The sequence below is a fragment of the Enoplosus armatus genome, chromosome 21 (assembly GCF_043641665.1).
Source record: "Enoplosus armatus isolate fEnoArm2 chromosome 21, fEnoArm2.hap1, whole genome shotgun sequence".
Lineage (NCBI taxonomy): Eukaryota > Metazoa > Chordata > Actinopteri > Centrarchiformes > Enoplosidae > Enoplosus > Enoplosus armatus.
In genome coordinates, this window is record NC_092200.1 from 2,400,648 (window position 1) to 2,427,855 (window position 27,208).

A 27,208-nucleotide genomic window follows, 5' to 3' on the forward strand; every position below is an offset into this window, starting at 1 on the left:
CCCAGAGGATGAATTGTCATCACTTTGTTGATCAGACGGATCACTCCGTACTCTGGTTTCATTTTGTGTCCAGTTCTTTGTTCTGTGACTACACATTTGCGAAACTAATGACGTTGTGTTTACTGCTATTTAGCAAAGGTTAGCATGCTAACACGCTAAACTAAGATGATAGACACGATAAACGTTATATGTGCTTTGCATAAACATGGTGCAACATGCATTAGCATGCATTACTGATAAGTGAGCGGAAAATTTTAATGATATACACATGGAAACTCTTGACCTATGAAAGGAAGTCATTGGTGCTAATCTACTCAAAAGATCTGCCATCCAGTCATTCAAGTGAAAGACAGTTTCAGTGTTTCTCAGCACTGGCCTTATTCGCGTGTTGTTAACCATCATTAACACCCAGGCAGAGCACAATTTCACAGTTTTTTTAAATTGAGAGACCACTTTATCTGTTTCTAACTGAAACACAACAAAAGAGGTCATTTCTTGGTCTGAAAGTCGAGTTCGTTTTCATACGTGTCAACCAGCAAAAAGTCTCAAGCCTTGTTTTCTTTCAGGTTTTCTTTTAGTTTTATTCAATTATGACTGCACCAGAAGTAGGATGTGGAACAAAATGAAAGTATAAGTCTGGTAGTTTTCTTTGTGTTTTTTTCTTATTGTCGACAAATTCCACGAAAATACCAAAATCAACAACATGTTTTTCCATCTCTCAGTACTTTCTGCCCTCACTACCCTGTCTGTGGCCCCCCCATTGGTTCCTATTGAAGACGTACATGTTTAAAAATGACTTATAGTTTTATTTTTAAAAAATGCTCAGTGATTTCCTAAAACAGCTGCTCACTGTAGTTTTTATCAAACAAACAGGAGGAAATAGTTTGTTGGGGACTATTTTCAGTGGCGGATGAATCCACATTTGGTGCTGTAGTGAGTATTTGGGGCAGCAGGACGGTGTATGTGGGACTGAGACAAAATAAACTACAGTGTGTGTGCTCATGGTGATGAAGGAAACAACAGTGAGGCTCACTGATGTGTTTTTAACAGTTTTTGGACAACAATGGAGCTCTGTGGCTCAGAGGAAGCAGATACATCAGGCTGTGATACACACAGTACTTGTTAGTAGATAAATTCACTGTTGGTTTTGATCTTTTCATGGGGTTTTAGAAATATTTTCACCAGCGTTATGCCGGAAATTGTGGAAGCCCTTGACCTATATACGCATGGCTTTGACTTGTGTGGTCTGGCTGCACTTAACCACTCAGACTGCGGTGGCTTCATCTTTGCCACTGTTCAGATGCTGCACTGCAGTAGATGCAGTTTTACATTTTAACATTGATTTCTATTACTGCAGACAGATAGATTGGGGGAAATATTTGATATTAATGGAACGTTTTTGTTTTTAAGGAGGCAATCAACTCTCTTGACGTCTTCCTCACTTCGTGTAAATATTCACACACTCTGTTATTATGAATCTTGACTGGCTTTAATCCCTTACCCCTCTTATCTTGTCTGATTCCCTGCGATTGTTATGTGCTATTAAATTTAACTCTTCCAGACACAAGAAACCTTCAACTCTCTCACGCTTTGCTCAATGGCATTAAAAGTATGACTCGAGAAGCTTTATCTTAGTTCGTGCAGGCTAAATAGCCTTTAAAGATGTGTGTGTTACCCGACCACTTCTATGTATCATTGTCTGTACAGATAAAAACACAGCCACACATCCTGTATCTGTTTTCACACCCCTCCTTGAAAACCTGCTCATGAGGCACTTTAAATTTGTCTCTTTTAAGCATTACATTTTGTTGGGGTTGTATGGGCTGACCATACAGGCCGATCTTATCAGCCTATAGCTTATCACAGATATGTCAACACGGGGGTATATTTGAGCTGATAATAGTAGTGATGGGAATTCCGGTTCTGTTTTGTGGCTCCCAAACGGCTCTTCATTTTACCACTTATACCGTTTATAATTCAGCCAAATTTAGCGCTATTTTGACTATTTTCACTTAAATTATTCAATACATCCTTTGTACTGAAGTATGCAAAAGTAAAAATTACATTTTCTAATATCAATAAATTGCTGTAGCCAATTGTTTTCATTGCATTTACAGACCCTTGTAACTCTGAAACCACCCAATGAATGCACTGACTTGCTTGTAGAACCACTCTGCTACGCAAAGCATAGAAATTAAAAATAAAGGACAGCTATTGACATTTTCAATTTTTATTTAAACACACACCCCTAACAAAACAGCAGGGCTTTATTTTAGTATTAACAAAAGAAAAACAGCAGCAACAGCAACAGCTGACTTCAAAACTTTGCTGAGCCTAAAAATAACAAGTACAATATACTGTATATGTGTATATATATATAAAAGTAAAGTACTGAAAAAGTAAAGTAAAGTGAAGTAAAAATAATCATAAATAAATATAAATAAATAATAAAAATAAATATAATGCAATGTGCAAATTGCAAAACAGCAGCATCCAACAGTTTTAGGTGTCTCTATGAACTTACCACCATCAACTATCTAACTAACTTTTTATTATTTTTTTCAGGGCAGACACATCACTAGATAATAGGAAGAAGGTGGGGTTAGTGGTTAAGATGCATGTCATGTAACTGCAACGGACCGTTGCTGCTTGTCATACTCCTCTCTGTTTCCTGTCTATTAAAGGCAAAATGCCAAAAACATCATAAAAACAGAAATGCCAAATATATGTTAAATGTGTCTCTTACATAGTTTGTCCACCAGAAGAAAACTGACAAGTTAATTTTTCAAACTGTAAAATGATCCTTATCAAAGAATGTTTATGTATGTGCTATATTCTTAAAAAACACCATTTGTTGACCCTTTGTTAGTTTACAACATACAGTATGTATGCAGTTACCAAATGTCACTTCTAATACAGAAAGAAAATCCAGTTTACTAGAGTATGTATTTTTATTAATTTTATAATGTTGTTTTTGTGTTTTGTGTTAATTTCTTACCTTCTCATGTTGTTGTACTGTACTGTAATATTCGACCCCTTTGTGTTTGTAAATAGGCTGGACAAAACATTATTAATGCAGCACAGTGCAACAACACCACTAACCAGAAAGGTGAATCCATGGTAAACTTTTTAAAGACTGGCCTCTTGTATTGGATTGCATTAGACTGTAGATAAACAAAATCAACAAAAACATCTTTGTCTACAATGAATGAAAAAAAGTGAAAAACATGTCACCAACAATAATATGACTTTGATTTATTTTAATTTTACGGTAAAAAACTACGAGAACTCCAATGGCTGGTTTTTGCTCCGCCCCCTCAGGTTACGTAGATTCTCGCGTGGCGTCGCCCAAGACATGTAATGGAGGGGGGGGGGGGCTGTAAATTTAGTTCTCTTAATTAAAAAGAACAGACATCAAACCTTTACTTGTTGTTTAATTCAAGGCCATGACATACGTAGCAGTGCGACCTTTATGTTTAAATTAAACTCGAATCAACGTAAGCCTTATCGATGTAGATTTAACCGGGATGTTACCCCCCTTTCTCGTACATGGTCCGCCCCACTCCCGTTCGAAGCTCGAAGCGGGAGGAAGTAGCTGCTGTGTAGCCGGTTGTTGATGTTTCCTGAAGAAGAAAAAGCACCTCAGGTAGTCTGCAGGAAACAAGCACGAAAATACTTCATGTACTGGTTTGAAATAAAATTTAAAAAAAGCGGCGGCCAAGAATTTTAAGCCACTTTTGAGTTAGTTGGTTTAATTTGCTGCTGTCATGAAACTAAGATAGGCTTGTTAGCTAGTGTTAGCAGCTTTGAGGTTCAAGATGGAGGTTGCAGAACGTTACTTACTTTGCTTTGAAAGTATAGTTTTGTGGGCTAACGTGTTGTCTGATTATTATAACCGTAAATAGTTTTGTTCTACAGGATGGACATGACTACGTGTTTGAAGTCTCTGTTGCTGGCTATCCAGCAGTACAGAGACGGCAGGACAGCGCAGAACGCTGCGCAGCTTCAGAAACAAGTGGAGGTGAGCTCTGCTGCCGGTCTCAGGTCTGATTTTGTCACCCTTCATGGCAGCCTACCACACCAAGGGCACAGGTTAGGTTTCAGAGGTTATAGGGACACAAGGGTGGGGTGGAGTATCTGGTAAATCAGAGGTTATGCTGTGGTTCAACAAAATACATCTTGCAAATAAATGCCAATCATGGAGGACAGATATATAGAAGCAATAGCCTTAGTATATAAGTGTTGCACTATATCAGAAGCATAAGTCACCCCCTCCCATGACGCAAACTTGGACAAAATCCTCACCCTCTGACAGCACAAAGGAGTTTGTAATTAAATAATATAATAAACGTATAGATATAAACATTGTCATCCAATGGCCATTGGTGTGATTATATAGATTAACTACATAAGCTACTGCAGGAGCCCCTAATTAGTTCTGCTTAACTGACTTTTTTTTCCTTACAACAAAAATTGCATAAAATAAAATTTGTAGATAGCTACATGAAATAGAAATTGGCATTACAACTAGGATGAGTATCAGATGAGGTGAAGCTGAAAAACTGCGCTTGTCTCTAAGCACAGGACAGTGTGAATGGGATCAAACCAAAATGAAAATCTGTTTTAGCTTTTTGATTACAAGCCAAAATATTGGTAGGGATGCTGTATCTTTATTGAAACTTGGTGGTAATGTTCCATACCATCCTTGTTTAAATGCGTGTGTTTGCAGGAGGTTTCGGGCCTGAAATGTGAGAGGCTGCTGTCTTCAGGCCACGTTCTTCCCCGTGAATGTGTGAGTGGGCTGGTGGAGCTGGCTGGAAACCCAAACACCAGCCCGACTCTGACGAGCTCCATCATCTCCCTGCTGGTTCAACTAGGTTGAGTGCACAAGTGTACATACTACATACAGCCAAACCAAGCCGCTAGCTCTATCTGAAACAAAATCTTTTGTCTTTTCCCCCTCCTGCATGCTCTCTCCTTCAGCCTGTGATGATGACAGTCGGGAGATTCTTCACAGCAGCTACAACCTCACCAGCACCCTGGCTTCTGTCATCCACTGCCACAGCGCCACCCCAGGAGAGCCCCTGGTACTGCAGGTAAGTCCATCGCTGCAGTAAAAACACTTTGAGCAACAGATGATATTGTCTCTAAAAAATCCTTATTGTAATATATATATATATATATATATATATATATATATATATATATATATATATATATATATATAGTTTTACTACAGACAGAGCTTCTTGTTTATTTTATGTTTATATTTATTGTTGTAAAAATTTAACATCAAATCATCAATCATCAAATATTTCAGTTAGTTATAGCCAATGCTCCTTACAGGCAGAGTAGTCGGATGATGCCTGGCACATGTTTAAATTAATTCTCCTATTTTCCTAAAAGAAAATCATCATGGTTGAGGTACAATATTTGAATACTTCTTCTTGTATGTATCATTCAGTGTTTGCAGGTGCTGCAGAAACTGACTTACAACACTCGCATCTTCCAGTCAACAAACTACATTCATGAGCTCATCACTTTTCTCATGACCAATATGTAAGAAACCACATCTCACATCTCCCAGTATGTTATGATGAAGCTGTATTTTTGACATTCAACTGTGACCATATTACCTCGGGTCCTGCACCACAGCCAGTCTCACGATGACGACATCATCATGCCGTGCCTCGGCCTCATGGCCAACCTCTGTCGTGACAACCACTCTGTGCAGAGCCACATCAAGTCTCTGGTGAGTCTGCTGAGTACACCAAGTTAAACGGGATGTCTGTCTGTGTGTGAGTACAAGAATGAACATTTCTTTTTTCAATAGCATTTTATTTTAACAGCATCTCAGGTTTAAAACAAGATGCTGAAACAATTACTTGATTAACTGTCAATCCACAGGCTCTTTCTTTTTCCTCTACTTATTTTATATTAATAGTGTATACAAGTTTGCAAACAGTAACTTACAAATATAATATATAGATAAAACAAAACCAAGCAATTTGTAATTTCCTATATTTATCTGTATTTGCATGACCTGCTGTCTGCCAAATGACAGGAAAATGTGTCTGTGGTGTCTTAATGAGTTTAATGACACCAAACTGCATGATTAGTTCAATAAAATAAGTGCCTTACAATAAGTTTTGATGCAGCCATGAACAATCACAAAGCATCTGAAATGTCTAGAACAAGAACATGTCTGGAAAGTTTTTCATGGTTGGCGCATTTTGTTTAGCCTAACTAGCCATTGTTTCATTGGTTGTGTTGAGCAGTAACTAAAGTGTTTGTTCCAAATCAACACAAAGATTAAACCTTTTTAAGACAGCAGACAAACGTGACATCCACACAACGTACAGAATCGCCCCTTGGTTCTTGTGTGTAATATATGTGTGTGTGTGTGTGTTCTTGTAGGACAATGTGAAGTCATTCTACCGTACTCTGATCAACTTCCTGGCTCACAACAGTCTGACTGTGGTGGTCTTCACGTTGTCCATACTGGCCAGCCTCACTCTGAATGAGAAGGTTGGAGAGAAGGTAGGTGGGAAAAACTCGCTACTGGGGTCTGCTCGCATTTAAAACCAGCTTTCATTCAAATTTTTTTTAACTTTTATAACGTTGCACAGCTGTGAATACGCGACCCATCTCTCCCAAACGGAGAAGAATCTTGACGGTGTAATGTTCAGCGTTCCCGTAGCTTCAAAAGGAAACTTGCATTTTGGAAATTTCTGTGTTCAATTTTGCAGTTTCATATATTTTCAAATATTGCACTGAAATTATTTTGATTAATTAACATTGTAGTCCTATCAAACATGCATGTTGGGATCTACAGTATCTGTGCCGTCAGGCCAACAGCACTTTGAAACCCTTTAGCTCAGCCAGTAGTCAAATATTATATATGACTCACTTATGAGAAAAACTATTGTTATATTTAACTCACAGTTTCAAAAGTATGTGTTTGGTTCCTAAATATATGACAAGATTTTATATCTCAACAGCACAAACAGGTATTTGTTCCTTCTTTCTGTTTGTTCCCTCTTCTCACTTCAGTTTTTATTTCCAATGTGAAAATAAATAAACCAGCTGCAGACAAGTTGCTTAATGTCGGTCGGTCAGACTCACTCGTCTTCTGTTTGTATTGGTGCATTTTTCCCTCAGCTCTTTGATGCAAAGAACATCCACCAGACTTTCCAGCTTGTGTTCAACATCATTGTGAACGGTGACGGTACTCTGACAAGAAAATACTCTGTTGACCTTTTGGTTGACTTGTTGAAGAACCCGAAAATAGCAGATTACCTCACTAGGTACAAACGCACACATACATTAACCTCACTGTTAGCTTCAAGGCTCTGCGGACATGAGCGTGAATTAACGTTGAAAACCTCTTTTCCATTTCAAGGTATCAGCACTTCTCAGCATGTGTGTCTCAAGTTTTAGGACTGCTGCAATCAAAAGACCCCGACTCTGCAGCAAAGGTGAGACGGGAGGAACCAGGCAACATTTACACACGTGTTACACATTATTCTGTATATTTATATGACTTTTAATTTCTGCACAAATAGGCACCATCACAGGTGTCTCAGATGTGCCAGTTGTGTTTGATGGTTAAAATGTTGGTGCAGGTGTTGGAGCTTCTCCTGGCCATGTGCGGTGTCTCGGGGCTGTGCTCGCTGCTGTGCGAGGTGGTTTTCAGACCGGCGGGACCCAAACTCAGGGCTGCAGGCCGCAGACAGGGGGCGGGACTGGACGGTGGACGCAAAGCTGAGTCTGGTCTTGCCCTTGTGCAGTGGCTGAGCTCGCCCGTGGAGGGCGCCGAGTCCTGCTCGCTTCAGGCCCTGCGGCTGTTGAATGAGTTGCTGGAGGTACGGCAGCCCTACTGGGACCTATCAGAGATTTTAGTCAGCTGGTGTGGTGGTTTAACCAAAATCAAAAAAGAGAGAAGTTTAAGACCAGGTGCACCTGTGAGTCCTGATTAGTCAGTTTCAGATTGATTCTGTTTGTCTGAATCAGCCAAATTCGACTTTTGTGTGACCTACGGTGAACTACAATATCACGACAAAACTCCCTGGCCAGACTTGAACCAGGGACTACATAGTCAGCGTCTTGAATGCCACGAGGATTGTTTGTTTTTTTAATTCTTTATTTTGAGAAATAAAAGAGGAGGCCAAACTTCTGACATGTTGCCTAAAGACAAGCAGCCCTACAAAAACATTGTCAAATAAAAGGTCAAATTATGAATTTCATCAAGTAAACTAGCTTCTGGTGCCTGACAGTTTTTGTGTAAGTGACATCGTAACTTCGCTGTAGGTCTAATAGGTTCAGGTAAAAGCTGAATTTGTAGCTACTAATGTTTTCTTATCCATGTCTCTTTTTCCCCTCCATGTGTCCTCCTCTCTCTCTCCATCCAGGAGGCGTTGGGAGCAGAGAGTGTGTCTGAATGTGTGCTGAGCTTCGTAGAAATGTTGCTTCCAGTCCTGTTAGGGCTGCTGAAGAGCCTCGATCCTGCACAGGGGGACGCTCACCTCAGAAAACACTGCCACCTCATCACACATGTCACCAGTCTGCTGCTCAATATCCTTCCTCATCAATACCTCATCAATACCTGACTGTGCCGGTCTGCTGTTTGTGTGTTTGTCTTTGTTTTGAATCCTTAACTCCTCCACTCCTGTGTGCTGAGGACTCCACCAGATCTTTGGTGTCCCGTCAGGTGAGCGCTCAGCTCTGCCTCTCGCAGCTGGAATCCCTCCTCTCCTGTTGCCATAGCAACAGCCCCTTCACCTGCCTCCCTCCTGGCTCTGACAACGATCTCAGGTGAGTGAATGCTGTAGTTCTGATTGCCAAGTATTTCTCTGATGGCACGTGATTAGGTAGTTTGTTAATGTATTGGCTCCATCAAACTGTGATCTGAACTGTGAAGTGTGAGGCGTCTTGGGAAGAGTTACTTTTAAAGTTTTAAAAGTAATAAAAATGCTACTTACATGTTATTTTATCAGTAATAATAATCCAGTTGTGTGAAAGGATAATATAAAAGCAAAATAGGCTTTGTCAGTGTTACATTCATATTTAAGTTCATCTTTCTGACAATACTTTTGCTTAAAAATACTTGTTTGAATGCAGGACTTTCACTTGTAATGTCGTATTTCATATGCTGTGATATTACTTCTTCTACTTAAGTAAAAGATCTGAACACTTGGTCCACCACTGCAGCCTCGGTACAAACAGTTTAAGCTGTGTGTTTCCTGCTTCAGTCAGGTGTGTGCAGAAGCTCTGCTGAGGACTTTGGAGTTAATGAGCAAACTGAGGCAACAGGTGAAGGACATGGAGACCAGCTTCTACAGGATGTTACAGGTACACTCTCTCTTCACCTCTTTCACCCACTGTGCTTCATCTTCTGCCTGATTTCCTGTTGTGTGGTTTTTCTCTGCGACCCGTTACTCTCTGTCTGTCTTCCTCTTTCAGGACCAGAGGATCGTGACCCCCCTCTCTCTGGCCCTGACGTCCCACCACAGAGAACGAGTGCAGACTGGACTCTCGCTGTTGTTTGAAGCCACACCCCTCCCAGACTTCCCCTCGCTGGTGTGAGTCACTCGCTGCAAACAACACGATTATATAAACCCGCAGGATGCGTTTACATTTATATTTTCTCAGCTTCATTCTGTGCACAAGTAATGAGAATTTGGCAGTTTATATTTTATCTGTTTAACCGTCAAGTTCAAAAGTTCAAAAGCTGATGAATTGGTCTGGAGCCCACAGCTGCCAGTCATGTCAGGTCAGATTTGTTTGGTTTATAATACATCTCACAAACCAGAAATTGGTATGTTGATGTCTTGAAGTGTTTAGAGCGTGTACATCCCAAAGAAAGTAAACAGCATCCCAATAAATTTCATTTAACAGAGCCACGTTTTGACCCACATAGAGATCTGGGGACACAGTGACTCAAACTAAAGCCTTATTAAAGTGAATAATTAATTGATTAAGAGTAGTTTAGCTTAGTTTTCACCTTAAAATAAGTTGTTTCGATAATGCTGTGAGGCTGTGTTTTTAATTACAGCCTGTTGTAGCATCTGCTCACTTGTTTTTATTTAAACCCAAGATTGAGCTCTGCTTGAAAGTCACGACCAATATTGGATCATTCACCTGAAAATAATAATTAATTGAAAAATGTCTAGAAATGGATCAAGTGAATAATATATGTTGTGAAATGTGGACAAAGTAGTTCTCAGTATCCGGCTCTGCTGTTGTTCCTGCCATTAATAAAACCACATTTCTAAAGTCTGGGAGAAAGTATCGCCGCCAACAACGCCTATCGCCAGAGGGAGGCTGAGCTGTCTGTCAAACGCGTTGCGGTGCAGGAAGTCCCGCCTTCCAGCATACTGGACTCTTCCCTTGGTTCCAGGAGTGTCCACAGTCTGGTTGAGAAGATACAGAATGGCTTTGAGGTAGGATATGTATGTGTGTGTGTTGGGGAAAAGGCTGCGTTGATACTGGAAAGTTATATTGCTGAGATTGGTGTTTAGTTTCACTTGAGTTTCTTAGAACATCAGTCAGATAAGATAATCCTTTATTAATCCCTCAGCAAGGAAATTTGCATTGTATGATGAAGGTAGTAGGAATATTTTTTCTCTTATGATGTTTCTGCTTTCTCGTAAGTTACTGCATCATTTTAACTCTTCAGAACCATAACAAGTATTCACATAAAACAGTTTGAGAGGACAAAATCAGTCTTTGTCTAAAACGCTCAGCTCCTGTAGGCATGAACAACCGTTGACAAAGTGGTGACAAATAGACACAGCTTTGTTTTAGGGGGTCACAAGCTAAAAAGGTTGAGAACAACTGGTCTACCAGCTGATCAACGCAGCTGTAAAGCGATGGAACCAAACATTTCTCTTTGCGCTATCACCCTTTCTAATGAAAATAGGTTTTCTGTATTGCTTTCAGCTGTTTACAGTATCTGTGAGTGTGAAATGCATTTTTTCACTGATGTCTTTTGTTGCTTCCAGCTGCAGGAACAGGTCAAGGACTCACATGTGTCTGAGATCATCAACGTTTATGAACAGAAGCTCTCGGCGTTTGCGGTGAGTACGTTCGTCAGAAGACGGAGGAGAATTTATTCTGTACAAACACACAATGACAAGCTAACGATGCTAGATTTGACCCTCTTATTCTACTTAAAAGTAGTGAAAGTTATAAGAAATAAATAAATAACTTTGTTGTTTACACAACAAAAACTGAGATAACTGGATTACAACACTCAGGATTCAGTAATTATGAAACCTTTGATTTTAAAGTTGTGGAGTTTGTTAGGGGCTCAGTTTTTTGAAGAGTAATATCCCTCTGTGTGCCCCCCCAACCCCATCAGTCTAAGGAGAGTCGACTGCAGGACTTGTTGGAGGCAAAGGCTCTGGCTCTTTCTCAGGCCGACCGTCTCATCGCTCAGTATCGCTTCCAACGAGCTCAAGCTGAGGCCGAGGTAACATTCACACAGAGCTACAGGAACATGGCTAGTTATTCCTTTTCTGTCATTCTGTCAAGCAAAAAGGCCAAACATTTATGGTTACCAGCCTCTTAAATGTGAGAATGTGCCATTTTTTTTCTATTTTATGTCACTGTAAACTGAATATGTTTGGGTCTTTGACATTTGAAAATGTCAGCTTGGTCAGATTAATCAATACTGAAAATGATTGGTAGTGGCAGCCCTAACTGTAATCGTAGCTTTCATTGAGCTTTCATACATTTCTGAATTTTGAATTTATCACAATGCTAATTAAATGATTTTTAGATTAAAATAAAGAGATTTGATGATGGAATGAATGATTCATGATGTTGAATGTTAAACAGATTCTTTGATTTCAGTCAATCGGAGGAGGTCTCAGATTTAAACAAACTGAATACTCAGAATGATCATCATTAATGTTCATTATTTCTTAATATGACATATATGGCTGGTAGAGTCAAGTCAGTTTTCATGTGTTTTCTGCCTACAGGCCTGTAAGCTGGGCTGCCTGCTGAAGGAGGCGGAGCGCCGTCGTGAGGATCTGCAGGGCGAGCTGAGCAACCAGGTGCTAGAGGTGGAGCGCTCCAAGGCCGATATGGAGGAGCTGCTGCAGCACAACGCCAGGCTGCAGCAGGACTCGGAGGAACACCAGGCCCTCAAAGGAGCCTACAACGCCCTGCTCAACAGGTCAGAGGCAGACAGGCAGGATGGATAGAAGAAGACGTTGAATTCGGCTCGTCCGTCGCATAAAAACTTAAATTCACTTAATTTATTTTATTTTATTTGATTAATCCCTCCATCTGTCACTTATCCAGATCCAGATCACGTTTATTTGATCAATTATATTATTAGGAATTGCTGTTATACACAGCTGGGACGTAATGGGACGACAATAGATTCATACTTTTAATAAATTATTGTAGGCCTTGAATTGCATTCTGTGTGGTATTAAAAAAAGTGATCCGGTCGTTATCCATAGACTCGTATCATTGTGACTCTCACACGAGGACTCGAATAACCAGATACAACCTTTCCATTGAGGATCAGGTCTGACACTTGGGGTTTACTGGGATGTGCAGTTGTTTTAAGGTGTGTAACGGGTCGATCTTCCGCGCAGGTTCAACGAGAGCGAGCGGCTGCTGAAGGAGCTGCAGGCGGCTCACATCTCGCTCACCAAACACAACGACACTCTGAGGAAGAACCACGAGGCTCTGCAGCTGCAGCACGAAAAGTAATCCACACATCATTCAGCAGTGTTATTGATCGGTCATCAGGTTCAATCACAGGTTCAGGTAGCAGCGCCCTCTCTAAATTCTGCCTCTGTCTTTCTCAGGATGGCGTCAGCGTTGGAGGAGAGAGAGGAGGAGATTGGATCCCTCCATTCAGATCTGCAGCAGAAGAACAGTGACATCGCAGGTTGGTCCGACATCAGTCAGCTTGTAGATAAGTCTTTGATAAGTCTTTGATAAGTCTTTGATAAGTCTTTGATAAGTCTTATGGCTGCTGGGAATAATTTAGTGTGTCTGTATTTTTAAAAAAAATCTCCCGTTGCTGAAATTGCATGAATGATTTCAAGTTTGCTTCAAGCTAACGTGTATTTAAAGCTCCCGTTTCCTGGATTTGAACATTTCTCACTTTGGCACCATCTGGCTTGGGGTTGAAAGATTTCCACTGATTTTAAAATGATTACTTCCCAGGAACATATCACTCTTTTCCCGGGATCCAGTTGTATTTCCCTAATAACCACATTTTAAGGTGGGACTATAGCTTTGCCAGTTGGGTTGTAGTGTGGAGACGACCTCTTTGTTTCAGTACACAGGCGCACACACACGCTGAAAATCCTGGGTTCTGGGAAACAGGAGCATATTTTGGGGAGAAATCCTGGGACCTAAATTCCCAGCAATCAACAGTAATCTGCTTCTATGAATGTTTTGCCTTGTTCCTGGCAGGTCTGCGTGGTGACCTGCGGGCCGAGGCGGAGAAGGCCAAGGAGAGGGATCAAGACAGGAGAGATCTGGAGGAGACGGTGGATGTTTTGAGGAAGGAACTTAATAAGACAGAGCAGGCCAGGAAGGATGCCAGCATCAAGGTAAGGAAGACGAGAGCATTTGTCCTCAGGACACACATCAAAACTGACTTATTAATCAATAAAACAGAATAAAAAAGTAACATACAATAGCAGCATTATAACAATGTGTTAACAATAATTCACAATAATTCACTCTTTTTACTCTACTAATAGAAATGTCCGACGTTCGCCTTGTGAGGGATAAATATTCAGATAAATCACGTCTTGACTCAAAGCTGCAGACGTCTGAAGCACTGAAACTTTTCCCTGTTTTCCAGGCGTCGTCTCTGGAGCTGCAGAAGAGCCAGCTGGAGACGAAGCTGAAGCAGAAGGAGGACGAGCTGAACAAACACTCGGCGATGATTTCCATGATCCACAGCCTCAGCAGCGGCAAGATGAAGAGCGACGTCAACCTGTCGCTGTGAGGAACGCACAGCGATGCAGATGAGTGACGAAGGAAAAGCAGAGATTTTTAAAAAAAAAACAAACTTTATGGACTGATCTTAATTTTTAAACTTATAGAACTTCTTCATACTTAATAAAACACACTCAATGAAATATACTAAACTAAACTTGTATTTTTAAAGTCAATGTCGTGTTGAAATCTTTGTGTGTGTCATGTCTGTGTTTGTATCGTTTGGTAAATAAATGATGGATCTGTATTCGGAGCCGGTGTAATACATGCAGGTATATTACATTCTTGAAAATGAACCAACCACCCCAAAATAGATCCGATTTAATCCACAAACTCCCAATTGATAAGATTTTGTCCAAAGGACTTTTACAGTTAAAGATGAATGACATAAACTTGAACCTTCGATCTGAAGTGGTTCACGTGTACCTTCAGTGTCTGGATATAAGTTTTTAAATTGAAGCTTTTCAAGCGTGCGACAAGCCTCCTGCTGGCCCTGGAATATCAAGGAGATTCAAGGTGAAAGTCCCATAACTTCCAAAAACTGAAAGGGTAACCGATGAACCACAAGTAGACCAAAATATGTAAGTAGTCGTGTCATCGTGCTCCATGGGTTCTGCAGGTGATGCATGCTGTGTGCTTTTTAAAATCCCTGTTGTTGCTTCACAGTGCAGAATGATGCATGTCAGTTTCTCAGTGTTCACCTTGAATCTCACTTTAACACGTGTATGTAAGAGTGTGATTTTGTGACATGGCAACGAGTTTGGAGCCAATCAGGGTCCAACGTGCAACTTACACAAGTGTGATGTGGAATCTTGAAGCCTCCAGTGAACAAACTCTGAGAATAGACTTTTCAGTGTGTCCAGCAGTTTAAACTGAACTACATTTACATATTCATAGCTTCTGGAACTTTTCAATGAGGAAAAAAAACCCATCTCAAACATAAATTATAATGTAGCTGCTCTTTAACAGAAGAGAGACGGTCAACCAGACGCACATGTGACAGACAAGTCTTCATCCTTTGAAGTCTTTTCTCTTGTAAAACTGTAAATACTGTTGAACACTTCTAATAAAGCATGTGTTCAGATCCAGGAGTGACTTTATAGTTAACCTTGTGTGATTAAAATATAATTGTAGTTGTTTTTTGTGAGAGTTAAATCACAAGTTCAGATCTTTGTTGAGTTGATGTTACTGTATCTGACCCCCGCCCCCCGCCCCCCCGCCCTCTCTCCATCTGTTTCCCGTACAGACTGGTGGTGATGGCAGCCGGCCCTGTGTGTTTTCTATTTTCTCTCCTGTGTGTTTCTGCAGCTGCCGCCTGTCAGTCGCTCGGTCTTTTGGCAGAAGGTCGGTGGGTAAAAGGACGCCGCACTTTCTCACCACCAGTCAGCCATGAAGCTTCAGCGTGCAGCACTGGGCGCCGTGTTCCTGCTCACCCTGCTCTCATCTGGTGAGTTGATTTGACCTACAGATTTAACTTGAATCTAAAGTTTGGCTGAAGGCCCAGGCTGACTCTTTTAGCATTAAAGCTGCTAATATTTGGTGTCAGTTGTAAATATCTCTGTTTCTTTTAGTTTTATGCTAAAACATACAAGATCTTCTCACTTTTTCCCTCAATTATTTGCTTACCAGGGTGGAAAATACCTAGAGACACTGAAAAGTTGTGTTTGTAGCTCTTTAAGTGAAACTGTATACACTCACTAGTCTACAGCTGAAACGATTAGTCGAATAATCAGTTAGGCGATCGACAGAAAATTAATCTGCAACAATTTTGATTATTGTTAATGGTTTTAAGTCCTTTTTCAAAAGCTTCAGCTTCTCAAATGTAAATATTTGATGGTTTTCTTCAAGCAGTTTGAATATGTCAGCCTGGGCTTTAGGAACCTATGACAGGCATTTTTTAAACTATTTTATGACATTTTATTTCTAACAATTAATCAGTTAATTGTGAAAACAAGAAATGTAAGAAATTGTTAGTTTCAGCGCTACATTAGTCCTATAAATGAAGAACTGGTTCTCAAAATGAAGATTAAGGTTAAATAAAAAGAATACAACTACAAGATGAAATGAAAACTGTAGCTGTGACGAACCTCCATCTTGTCAATAAATGTGAGAATAAAAACAAACATGGCCGTGTGGTAAACTGGACGTGTTGCTGTCTGTGTTACCCGCAGCGTCGATGGCCGGTGGTGTATTCTGAACCACAGAGCAGCTGCCATGATTCCCTGAAATATGACCGGCATGAAGGAATTCACACACACTCAGACCCTGTTTGTTTTCCTGCGTGTGTGTGTGTGTGTGTGCTTTATTTACAGTATATTTACGTCACGCATAAACATAAGTGCATGATTTAAAGATGAAAACCTCAACTGTGTTAATAGAAATATTCGTATTGGTTTCGTTTGATAACACACTTACAGGAAGATTCAGTTGTATTTCTTTCACTTGCTATTGGAATGTACTTCATATATACTATGTGTCAGAACTGTACTGTAGTAAATGTACTTTCCACCGCTGATAAATGCTGCGTTACTTTTACTTTACTTTAGTGTTTTTATTAAATGTAATGCTACTTTATACTTCTACTCCGCTACATTTCAGAGGGAAATATTGTACTTTTTACTCCACTACTAACTAACAATGAGCTTATTAAATTCAGTGCATTGTTATACAGCAAATGAATCCACCGAATGGTGTAAATTAATAAAATGGGCTCGACTGCAGCCAGCTACAAGATTAAAATGCATCTTGCAGTGAAAATGGGCATTATTATATAATTATACAGGATACTTTGACTTTTATACATGTACAACAGACTATTTTTAAACAGTGGTATTACTACTTAATACTTCTTCCACCGTTGGCATTTATTGATTTGTGTTCTTGCTCCTTCCCCTGCGCACGTTGGGAACACACATTGTAAGTGGACATTATGTAGTGGAGAGGATGCGTCATTGGCGTGATGATGTACTGCAGCTGATCGTTGATATCAGTCATGTATCAGTGATTGTTGAGCTGAGTATTAATAATTAATTTGTGGTCTTAAACCTGCAAACGTCAGCTGTCATGACTCCAGTAGTTGATAATGTCTAACTGGAAACATACATATGTTTTGTTGACTTAAATGTGAACTTACAAGTGTTAAAATGTGTGTGTGTGTGTGTCAGAGTGCTGGTGCAGGAACGAGGAGGAGCGTCTGATCAACTACCTGATAAAAGAGAAAGGATACAACAAAGAGCTGCGTCCCGTTGAGAGGCAGCAGGACGCCGTCGACGTTTATCTTGCTCTCACACTCTCCAACCTCATCTCTCTGGTACACACTGTGTTTGTGTGTTTTACACTTTGGGAGTGTGGACATTTTCATGGTTTTAAGGAATTAGGTTTAAGTTAGGGTAACGGTTGGGGTTAGTATGTCAGTGAGGGTCCTCACAAGTATAGAAGTACAAGGTTGTGTGTGAGTGTGGTCTCCCAGTAAAGTGATCCAACATCTGCCTCTGCTCTGACACTCCTGCAGACCCTGAAACTGTGTGAAACTGAGTGTTGTGGTGTGATTTTACTGCCACCCAGGATTTAAGGACGCATTATAATCCCTAATCAAGGGACATATTCTCAACAGAGAGAGAGAGACAGAGGAATGTCCTCCTCCATCCTCCATCCTGAATAGTTGTGTGTTTGGAAGTTATTTTTCTACTTTACAATCATGTAAAAAAAGAAAAGAAAATGCCATTAAAACTCAGATGTTAGACTTCAAGTTTCAAAACTTAAAACAGGACTCTTACAGTATCCAGGCTACAGGAAGAAAAGAATAATGAAACACAATATCTTTAACAAAGTACGAGTTTGAGAAGGTGAAGGAATCAAGAGGAGGGCAGGACGAAGAGTCTCTTATTTGTTCTCCTTCATTTGTAGAAAGAAGTAGACGAGACGCTGCTGACCAACGTATGGATAGATCACGTAAGTAGACGGCGGTTCAAGAAGAATGAGACAGCTTATTCCTCCCGAATGCTTTATTTCCAACAACTGTCGACGTGTGTGTGTGTGTGTGTGTGTGTGGTGATAGACGTGGACCGACTACCGGCTGTCGTGGAACACGTCAGAGTTCGACGGCATCGAGATGCTTCGTCTGCCGACCAGCATGGTGTGGCTGCCGGAGATTGTGCTGGAAAACAAGTGAGATTCAGTTTCCTTCGTCTTTATTTCCATGTGCGGAGACAGAAAAGCTTCCAGCCTGTAATGGACACTGTGTCCTCCTGTCATACAGATATCATACAATTTGTTATTTTAAAGAGTTGGCAGCCTCTTCATATATGAGTAGATGCTTGTGAAACTGGCATCATCTCTACCTGCCTTCTCGCTCCGCCAGTAACGACGCCCAGTTCCAGGTGGCCTACTACAGTAACGTACTGGTGGATTCTACTGGCCTCTGCTACTGGTTACCACCCGCCATCTTCCGCTCCTCCTGCTCCATCAACGTCAACTACTTCCCCTTCGACTGGCAGAACTGCACACTCAAATTCACGTAAGATGCAAACAATAATGAAGTGTGAACATCAGGGTTTAGACGTCGGCTGTTTGATCATAAAGGTGCAGAAGTCCACAAAAAAACGTCAGAAAGCTCAGGTTCTGCTTATCGAGAGCTTAATAGCAAGGAGGTGGAAACAAACACGTTATAACCAAGAAATCACAACTTTTTAAACTCCACTCCCCATGTTGCTCTGCAGCTCTCTGACCTACAACGCCAAAGAGATCAGGATGCTGCTGAAGGAAGAAGCAGATGAAACCAGCAAATGGACGGTGGAGTGGATCATCATTGACCCCGCTAGCTTTACAGGTACGTGTCCTCCCAGTCTCTCAACTTCACTTTATTAGTGTTTTTTTGTTACAGAAATCATCTGAACCTCATTCTCTGTCCGTTTCTTGTCCTCGCTGTTGTTCCTCGCTGGTTTCGACAGAGAACGGCGAGTGGGAGATCATCCACCGGCCGGCCAAGAGAAACGCCTACAAGCACATTCCCATGGAGAGCAACAAGCACCAGGACATCACCTTCTACCTGACCATCAAACGCAAACCTCTCTTCTACATCGTCAACATCATCATCCCCTGTGTGCTCATCTCCTTCCTGGCCTCGCTCGTCTACTACCTGCCCGCTGACAGTCAGTGCAGTTCATTTTCTCTGATTTTATGTTTTAGACTTCTCAAGTTTAAATTAAATGCAGCGTTATGCAGTGGTAGAAATACCACACTGTTACAAGTAAAAGTGTCAGGTTTCACAAAATGGCAGAACCCAAGAGCACTCATTATCATATAAATAAATATTGTGTACATAGTTGCACAAAATGTAAATAAAGTACAAGTGTGTGTGTGTGTGTGTGTGTGTGTGTGTGTGTGTGTGTGTGTGTGTGTGTGTGTGTGTGTAGGTGGTGAGAAGATGACTTTGTCCATCTCGGTGCTGCTGGCTCAGTCCGTCTTTCTGCTGCTGATCTCTCAAAGGCTGCCGGAGACGTCCATGTCTGTGCCACTTATTGTCAAGTACGTCACACACACACACACACACACACACACACACACACACACACACATCGGGGTGGTCTGGTACACTAATAAAGACCAAACATCTGTCAGAAATCTGGTGTTTTAGTGGAAAACCATTCATTACACCTGTGAGTTACCTTTATTTCATCTCTTGTATCAACCAATAGTCATTTAGCACTTTGCTCTGATAGAATACAATGAAGTCCAAGAGTACAGTGATGTGGGAGTGACGAACAAACTGAAATATTTAACAAAATACCATAAAAAGAGAAAAGCAGAGAAGACTAAGCTTGTTTTTTTATTCATAAAAGATTATTTTTTCACATAAACTGTTGCAGGTGCTTTTGGAGTTGCTATTTTTTCCTTTTTGTGGATTTTCTTTTTATATATTAAGTTTCAGGTAATTCACAAACAAACGTGTGTGTGTGTGTGTGTGTGTGTGTGTGTGTGTGTGTGTGTGTGTGTGTGTGTGTGTGTGTGTGTGTCTCAGATATTTGATGTTCATCATGGTGTTGGTGACGGTGGTGGTGTTGAACTGTGTGGTCGTCCTCAACCTGCACTTCAGGACACCGAGCACACACGTCATGTCTGATTGGACCAAGAAGGTAACACACACACACACACACACACACACACACACACTCATCATCATAACACACAACAGCGTATGAACTGTAGTGTTTAAGTTTATATTTAAAACTGCACATTCTGACTTTAAACATGCTGTTGTTCGTTCTCTCTCTGCAGTTCTTCCTTGAGCGGTTGCCCCGCCTCCTGCGTATGTCCCGCCCCGCTGAGGCGGAGCCGTACTGGGATGGAGCGTTGCCACGGCGATCCAGCTCGGTGGGTTACATCGCCTCGGCGGAGGAATACTACAGCGTCAAGTCCCGCAGCGAGCTGATGTTCGAGAAACAGTCGGAGAGACACGGAATGATGACACGAACCACACACGCATCAGGTTCGTCCAATAATAGCAAAGAAGTTCTCAACACTTTCAGATATAATCCTGAGTTGATATTGAAACAACACTTACATGTAACCTCACTTTTCACCCAAATTTAGCCCAGTTTGATTGTCTTGGAGTCAGAAGGCCACACTGAGCTCACCCCATCGTTCCCCCGAGACGTTATCACAGATGTATTAACCTCCTCGGCCTCCTCTGTGTGTGTTTTTGTGTAGTGGTGAAGCCACAGGAGGACGGAGGTGTGACAGACCAGCTGTATGCAGAGATCAAGCCGGCTGTGGACGGAGCAAACTACATCATCAAACACATGCGCAACAAGAACGACTACAACGAGGTGAGACGGAGAGAGCAACAGCAGGATGTGCTGTTAGAGCAGCAGACGGAGGAACATGGTGTCAGGACCACCAGTTGTCCACATGCGTGTAAATCAGATATGTGAATCACAAACTCTCTCCACAGGAGAAAGATAACTGGAGTGGTATCGCTCGTACGGTGGACCGCCTCTGCCTCTTCCTGGTTACCCCGGTGATGACCTTGGGCACCATCATCATCTTCCTGATGGGAATCTGCAACCACCCTCCACATCTGCCCTTCAAAGGAGACCCCCACGACTACAGAGAGGAAAACCCACGCCTGCTGTGACACACACACACACACACACACACACACACACACACACACACACACACACACACACACACACACACAGTCACGTTACTCTCGTGTTTAAATCCAGAAGTTTGTTTTTGTTTGGCAACTTTTCCTTTTAACTTAAATTTGGAGTGAATGACTAAGCCAGTATATCACTATTTACATTTTATTTGAGTGGTTTGAATAAACATTTACACTCAGCAGACATCTTTGATTTTATTTTTGTTTCTCATCATCATCATCATCATCATTCAGAGGGTGCTGAGTTAAATAATCCAGTCCTACATACATTAAAAGGTGAAACTGAGACAGCTGCGCTCACTGGAAACAAACACACATTATTGTAAAGGGTGATGAAAAGGTTGTTTTATGCACAGATGTGTACATGCAGGCTGTACGCGGAAAGATTACTAGAATATAAAACACACCTACTGAAGTACAAGTACTGTTTCTGAGTAGACATGAAAGTATTCCTGCAGTAAAGTGTTGGGTAAAGGTGTAAAATATTCCTTTTAAATGACTCTCGCACTGTGGGGGATTCTTGCATATCACTTTTATTGTGTAAAGACTCAAAAACTTTCTCAAACCTCAGCACATATAAAAGCTTTTCAAACGAAGTCATTCAGTGCCGTCATCTAAAACCATGTTTTTCTAAAGTTTTTGGAGATTTGCAGCCGACACCAACAGCTTGATCTTTACAGTTAAATTCAAACATTCAGAATGGATTCCTATGTAAGTAAATTAAAAATACAAAAACAATGATGGACTTTCGACCACTAACAAGTAGAAAAACACATGACACTTCTCAGACAGTAAACCAGAGTAGTCCATCCAGCACCTCTGCACATCTGCAGCTGCAGCAGGTGTTTCCAGGTACGCTGTGATGAAGATAGCTTCAGTCACCGCAGTGAACAAACCTGGAACCCCGCCATGAAAACTGGACTCATTGTCAAACATGTAACTGCTGCCAAAAACTATAATGTCTCACCTTTATGCTTTTTGTTTCTACAAATACAAAACCTTCATTTTTGTGACGCTACAAGACAGAAAAAGGATATCGCAGTACTTCCAAATATTGGTCACATTTTCAGGAAATTTCTGAAAAGTCGGCAAAAGACAATCTGTCTGTCAACTCTTCTGTAACTCATTGCTACTTTTGACCTATTACAGCATTTATAATAGTATAATATAAGGTCATATTATCAATTTGCCAACTTTAGTCATCCTTACATTTCAGCGTTTTTGAACTTTTGAAAATTAAAAATGTGTGATTGAAATGTGGCACTGATGTTCTCATGAACCAAAAGAGAGCAAAAGACAAAGTGTATGTCCCTAAATGTCACACAGATCCTTCAAAGTATTTCTCTATGACATGAAATATTCATGACTAAATGAGCAAGTTTATGAATAAAAACACGAGTAATAAATAAAAACACATGAATAATAAGTGAAACACTCGATCATAAATAATCACCAGCCGGTGGCAAAGCTGCAGCAACAACATGCTGTTCTTCATCAGCCGGAGTCTCTCGCACCAAAAACGTCCCTGTGAAGCACATTGTAGTGCAGAAGCAGTGACGTGCACAGCCTCACAGTATTCTACAGAATCCCATATATGTTTATATATAAAGTATATTTAGTTTATAAAGTCCTCGCTCAGTTAAATTGTTTCAGCTACCAATTGGTCTATTTTGGCTTTGCTGTTTTTTTTATTACATTTTTTGAACTTCAACTTTCCAACAAAGAATAAACCACAAAGGAAAGACCGTCCTTCCCTGAGATACTGGAGGACAAAACGTTTTTATGTTCACTCTGCAGCACGTCAGTGCGTCCTTCGGTCCTGAGTGGTTCATTGGTCTCCAGCCCTTTCGGTTTCCAATCCTTCATTTGACTGATTACTTGTCTGAAGCAGAGGGCTGGCTACAACTCCAGTTCCAGTTTCTTCAAGTTCAATGTCCCTGCAGACAAAATGAAATAAAATTCAGCACCAAAACATGGAAAGATAAAACTCAAAACAATCTCTCATTTATTAACTTCTGCAGAGCGAGAAAAACCACCACACCATTCATGATTCCTTCTTTTGATTCGGTCAGGTTTTCTATTTTATCCTCATTTCATTGACTGAGTTTGATGTTTTCATGGACTGAACACAATAAGAATAATAAACACAAATCATCAAGTTATTGGTTAAATAAATAAAGTACAGCTTGCCATGTGGGGACATGTAACTAGACGTGATGACAGTGTTCTGCTTCCACATCATTAAGAGGTCATTACAGTGCAGCAGTGCTGTTGTATTCAACACAGAGGATAGACTTACTCTCGCCCATTCTGACGGTTCTCTGGTCCTGTCCGAGTTGCACATTTGTTTTTGCATCTTTTATATATACATGCTGCCACGCTTACTACGAGTACTACAAGCGAAATGGCTCCAATGGCTCCAATCACTCCGCCTGCAATTCCTCCGACATTACTTGAACGGCCTGAAACAGAAAAAGAGTTAGCTGAACTCACCACAAACCAAACTTCCACCAGTGCAGTGAGAACTACTGAAGCGTCAAACTGTTGGGTGACTTTCTACAATGAGTGTGTTAACTTTCATTAAAAATTCAATTACTGTCCTACAGCCAGGTAAAAGTCATTTAAAAACTCAAAATATTAGTTAAATTACAATCATATAAAAAGAGAAAAGCAGCAAATCGTAACACTGGAGAAGCTGATCAACTGATTGGCGCAATTGTTGTTGTTTTCTGCCAATCTACTGATTGATCAGTCAACTAATCAATTCTCCCTATTTTGTGTTACACGTGCTCGTGCACCTCATCAATCACTTATCAACAGCGTCGCAAGAAACACCTTAGCAACCACTGAAAACACAGCGGACCCTGTGTGGGATTGATGGTTTATGGTTCCATGGTGCTGAGCTTATTACAGAAAGGGTCCACACCAAAACATGAAACCAGTGACTTTATTCTGATTATTCTGATAATTATTCTGACATTTATATAGAAATATTATGAAGTGTTTTTGTTTCAGACATCTTTGGCAGATGATAAAAACGTTTCTATTATTTTGTCCCCCCCATTTATATCAGTAAGGCTTGGCTAAATATCAGCAGCACAAACTGCAGCCTTCAAAACGGTCGTACAGTTGAATCAGCAAACATGAAGGAGGACGAATCCTTAGATTTAGCTCGGTGTAGATAACAAACTGACCACTGAGTGTAAAACACTCCAGTTACATGTTTTCTTGTATTTGCTTGTGTTTTCTGTGTGTTTCTCATACCGGCCACTTTTAGGTTGATAAAGGACTCCTTGTTGCCACTAATGGTTCTGGTGTAGCACTTGTATCTGCCCTGGTCCTGAATCTGCACCCCCGTCAGCTGGAGCGAGGCGTTTCCTCCAGAGATCTGATCCCTGAACAGTGATGTCCTGTTTCTAAAGCGTGAGTCCTGGTGTCCGAGCTGGTCTTTGTTGTCGTAGTAGGAGTGGACATGAGGGTCTCCTGCAGCCACCAGAATCCAGTGGATGACGGCATTAGTGCCGTTCTGGAAGCTGCACGGCAACACGCAGCTCTCCGTGACATCACAGGACACCTCAACATCTGCAACACATCAGGGAAAGACACATCCAACAAAGTTCAGTTCAGGTAAAATGGCAGCTGAAAGGCCTGATTATTAATGTTCACCATATTTATTCACATTCACCTGCCACAGAAACGAAACTCTTCCTCATGTTAGTCCCTGTATCAACAATAAATAATAAAACAGTTCTTTGTTTTCTTTCTAAACAACGTGACAGTGAAACTCCCAGAACTACATGCCTACATCAGGAATGAAAGCTTGGGACAAAACTCAGACTGGGATGCAATTTGGGATAATGTGACTTACAAATCATCAGTATAAACGTTTGAAATGTTGTCATAGAGCGTGTCTAACAGTGAGAACTCGACGTCAGACGGGTCCGGTACAGCACACAAAGAAACTACAACATCATCATCATCATCATCATCTTCAGAATCAGGTCAGAATCTAAAACATCAGCCATGTTGACCTGCAGACTCTGCTACCTGCTGATTTCTCTTCCACGTTTAACGCTGGTGGAAAACGAAAGTGTTCAGCTCAGGTTTCACTGGTGTGTGTGTGTGTGTGTGTGTGTGTGTGTGTGTGTGTGTGTGTGTGTGTGTGTGTGTGTGTGCGTGTGTGTGTGTGTGTCAGTCAGTCAGTGAACAACATAATGCTCACACCCATTTTCTACTTAAGAGATTCTTTATACTTTGACTCTCAACACAACAGATTGTGTTTGAGGAAACGAGTTGCTTTTGAATCAACCTCAGACTTGTCACGAAGTCGCAGAAACAAAACTAACTTCAGCTCATTTGCTGTCGTTCAAACATGTCTGTGGTTTATTTTTTAATGAGATCAGACGGACAGTGAACGCCTCACTCACCTCCTCTTGCAGGCCTGTGCAGAAAGGTCAGGACCACCACAAACACGACACTCTTGATCCCAGTCATCCTCCTGTTATTACGCAGTTTAATGTAGTGGACCGAATCAAACCAACACTGGGAACGACTGACGCCTTCGACCTGACCGACTCGTTCTCACTTGTTCTTGCACTCCTCTACCTGTCTCCCTCTACCTGTCTCCCTCTTCCTGGATGGGCGGAGCCCAGAGTCTATATATACAGCAGCCAGCTCACATGTGGCATCTTGTTCTGTGGAGAACAAAGCAGCATGTTGATGCCTCATCCTTCAATCGAACAGTTTGAACTGAGTATATGAAATGTGAGTTCCTTTGATTTAAATGCATTTATAGTGATCTTAGAAGACCATTATTTATTTGTTGTGTTGATTAAGTTTCTGTTAAGTTATTTCCCGATTCAAAGGTTTATAGTTATTGTGTTTGAAGTTAAATGACCTTTGTTGGATTATTAATTATTTTCAATCAGGAATCATGATGTCTAGTTTAATATTCTTTGTCCTTTTCTTCTGTTGTCAGACAAATCAGCTCAAACTGCCTGACGATAAAAGATTGAAGTGGAACCTCCTGCACGCGCTCATCTGTCCTAACCGACACACCATTGAGCTGATAAAGTCCTTAAACCAGAGTCTCCTAAATATTCCTAAATATTCTTCAACTTCCCTCCCTGTTGAATCGTGGGTGTAGGCTGCGACGGGCGGGTACACCTGTCAATCAATTCAATTAAATTCAATTCAATTCAATTCAATTTTATTTATATAGCGCCAAATCACAACAAAGTCATCTCCTGACACTTTACAAAATAGAGCAGGTCTAGACCGACTCTTTATAATGTTATTACAGAGACCCAACAGTTCCCACCATGAGCAAGCACTTTGGCGACAGTGGCAAGGACAAAACTTCCTTTTAAGAGGCAGAAACCTCGAGCAGAACCAGACTCTAGGTGGGGAGGGGGGGTCATCTGCTTTGACCGGTTGGGTTTTAGGGAGAGAGAGAGAGAGAGAGAGAGAGAGAGAGAGACAGACAGAGACAGAGAGATAGACATAGAGACACAGATAGACAGACAGACAGATAGGTAGGCAAAGATGTATGGCAGCACTAACAGTAGAAATAGCTGTAATATTAGCTGAGATTAATAATAGCAGGAACAGCTTTAATAGTGACAGAACCACGACTAAACATAATAACTGTAGTGATGAGAGTCAGGCAGGCCCATGGCAGCAGCAGCACCCAGGCGTACCAGGACCACGATCCACAGCGACCTACGAGTCGACAAAGCACAAAGAAACTCCGGGGAAGAAATAAAGTTAGTAACATGCATTGGACTGTGATGAATGTGCAAATATGAAGAGGGAGAGGAGGAAAGCTCAGTGCATCATGGGAAGTCCCCCGGCAGTGTAGGCCTATAGCAGCATAACTAGGGGGCTGGTCCAGGCAGGCCTGAGCCAGCCCTTAACTATAAGCGTTATCAAAAAGCAAAGTTTTAAGCCTACTCTTAAAAGTAGAGAGTGTGTCTGCCTCCCGGACCCAAACTGGGAGCCGATTCCACAGGAGAGGAGCTTGATAGCTGAAGGCTCTGGCTCCTGTTCGGCTTGTGGAGACTC

The 27,208-nt window shown here is 41.2% G+C and overlaps 3 protein-coding genes across 3 annotated transcripts; 2 read left to right on the plus strand and 1 right to left on the minus strand.

Annotated features, from left to right (window-relative positions):
- Nucleotides 1-3,919: 3,919 nt before the first annotated feature.
- On the plus strand, nucleotides 3,920-14,101 carry cip2a (cellular inhibitor of PP2A). The gene is made up of 21 exons (XM_070927822.1): nucleotides 3,920-4,021; nucleotides 4,730-4,877; nucleotides 4,984-5,096; nucleotides 5,465-5,559; nucleotides 5,656-5,752; nucleotides 6,418-6,540; nucleotides 7,162-7,307; nucleotides 7,403-7,478; nucleotides 7,626-7,865; nucleotides 8,412-8,574; nucleotides 8,667-8,814; nucleotides 9,252-9,351; nucleotides 9,463-9,581; nucleotides 10,277-10,442; nucleotides 11,004-11,078; nucleotides 11,363-11,473; nucleotides 11,988-12,184; nucleotides 12,615-12,728; nucleotides 12,831-12,913; nucleotides 13,447-13,586; nucleotides 13,844-14,101. The coding sequence occupies exons 1-21, from the start codon at nucleotides 3,920-3,922 to the stop codon at nucleotides 13,988-13,990; spliced, it is 2,703 nt and encodes a 900-aa protein (XP_070783923.1). The 3' UTR covers nucleotides 13,991-14,101.
- A 1,265-nt stretch (nucleotides 14,102-15,366) lies between these two features.
- On the plus strand, nucleotides 15,367-21,325 carry chrnd (cholinergic receptor, nicotinic, delta (muscle)). The gene is made up of 12 exons (XM_070927837.1): nucleotides 15,367-15,427; nucleotides 17,145-17,290; nucleotides 17,887-17,931; nucleotides 18,038-18,147; nucleotides 18,341-18,496; nucleotides 18,699-18,808; nucleotides 18,930-19,130; nucleotides 19,395-19,506; nucleotides 20,000-20,114; nucleotides 20,257-20,467; nucleotides 20,689-20,807; nucleotides 20,933-21,325. Exons 1-12 carry the CDS (start codon nucleotides 15,370-15,372, stop codon nucleotides 21,113-21,115), a joined length of 1,566 nt encoding a protein of 521 aa, XP_070783938.1. The 5' UTR covers nucleotides 15,367-15,369; the 3' UTR covers nucleotides 21,116-21,325.
- A 1,136-nt stretch (nucleotides 21,326-22,461) lies between these two features.
- Nucleotides 22,462-25,724, minus strand: LOC139304019 (V-set domain containing T-cell activation inhibitor 1-like). The gene is made up of 4 exons (XM_070927843.1): nucleotides 25,573-25,724; nucleotides 24,410-24,727; nucleotides 23,445-23,607; nucleotides 22,462-23,082 (listed from the first exon to the last, which is right to left on the minus strand). The coding sequence occupies exons 1-4, from the start codon at nucleotides 25,637-25,639 to the stop codon at nucleotides 22,974-22,976; spliced, it is 657 nt and encodes a 218-aa protein (XP_070783944.1). The 5' UTR covers nucleotides 25,640-25,724; the 3' UTR covers nucleotides 22,462-22,973.
- Between the last annotated feature and the right edge of the window lie 1,484 nt (nucleotides 25,725-27,208).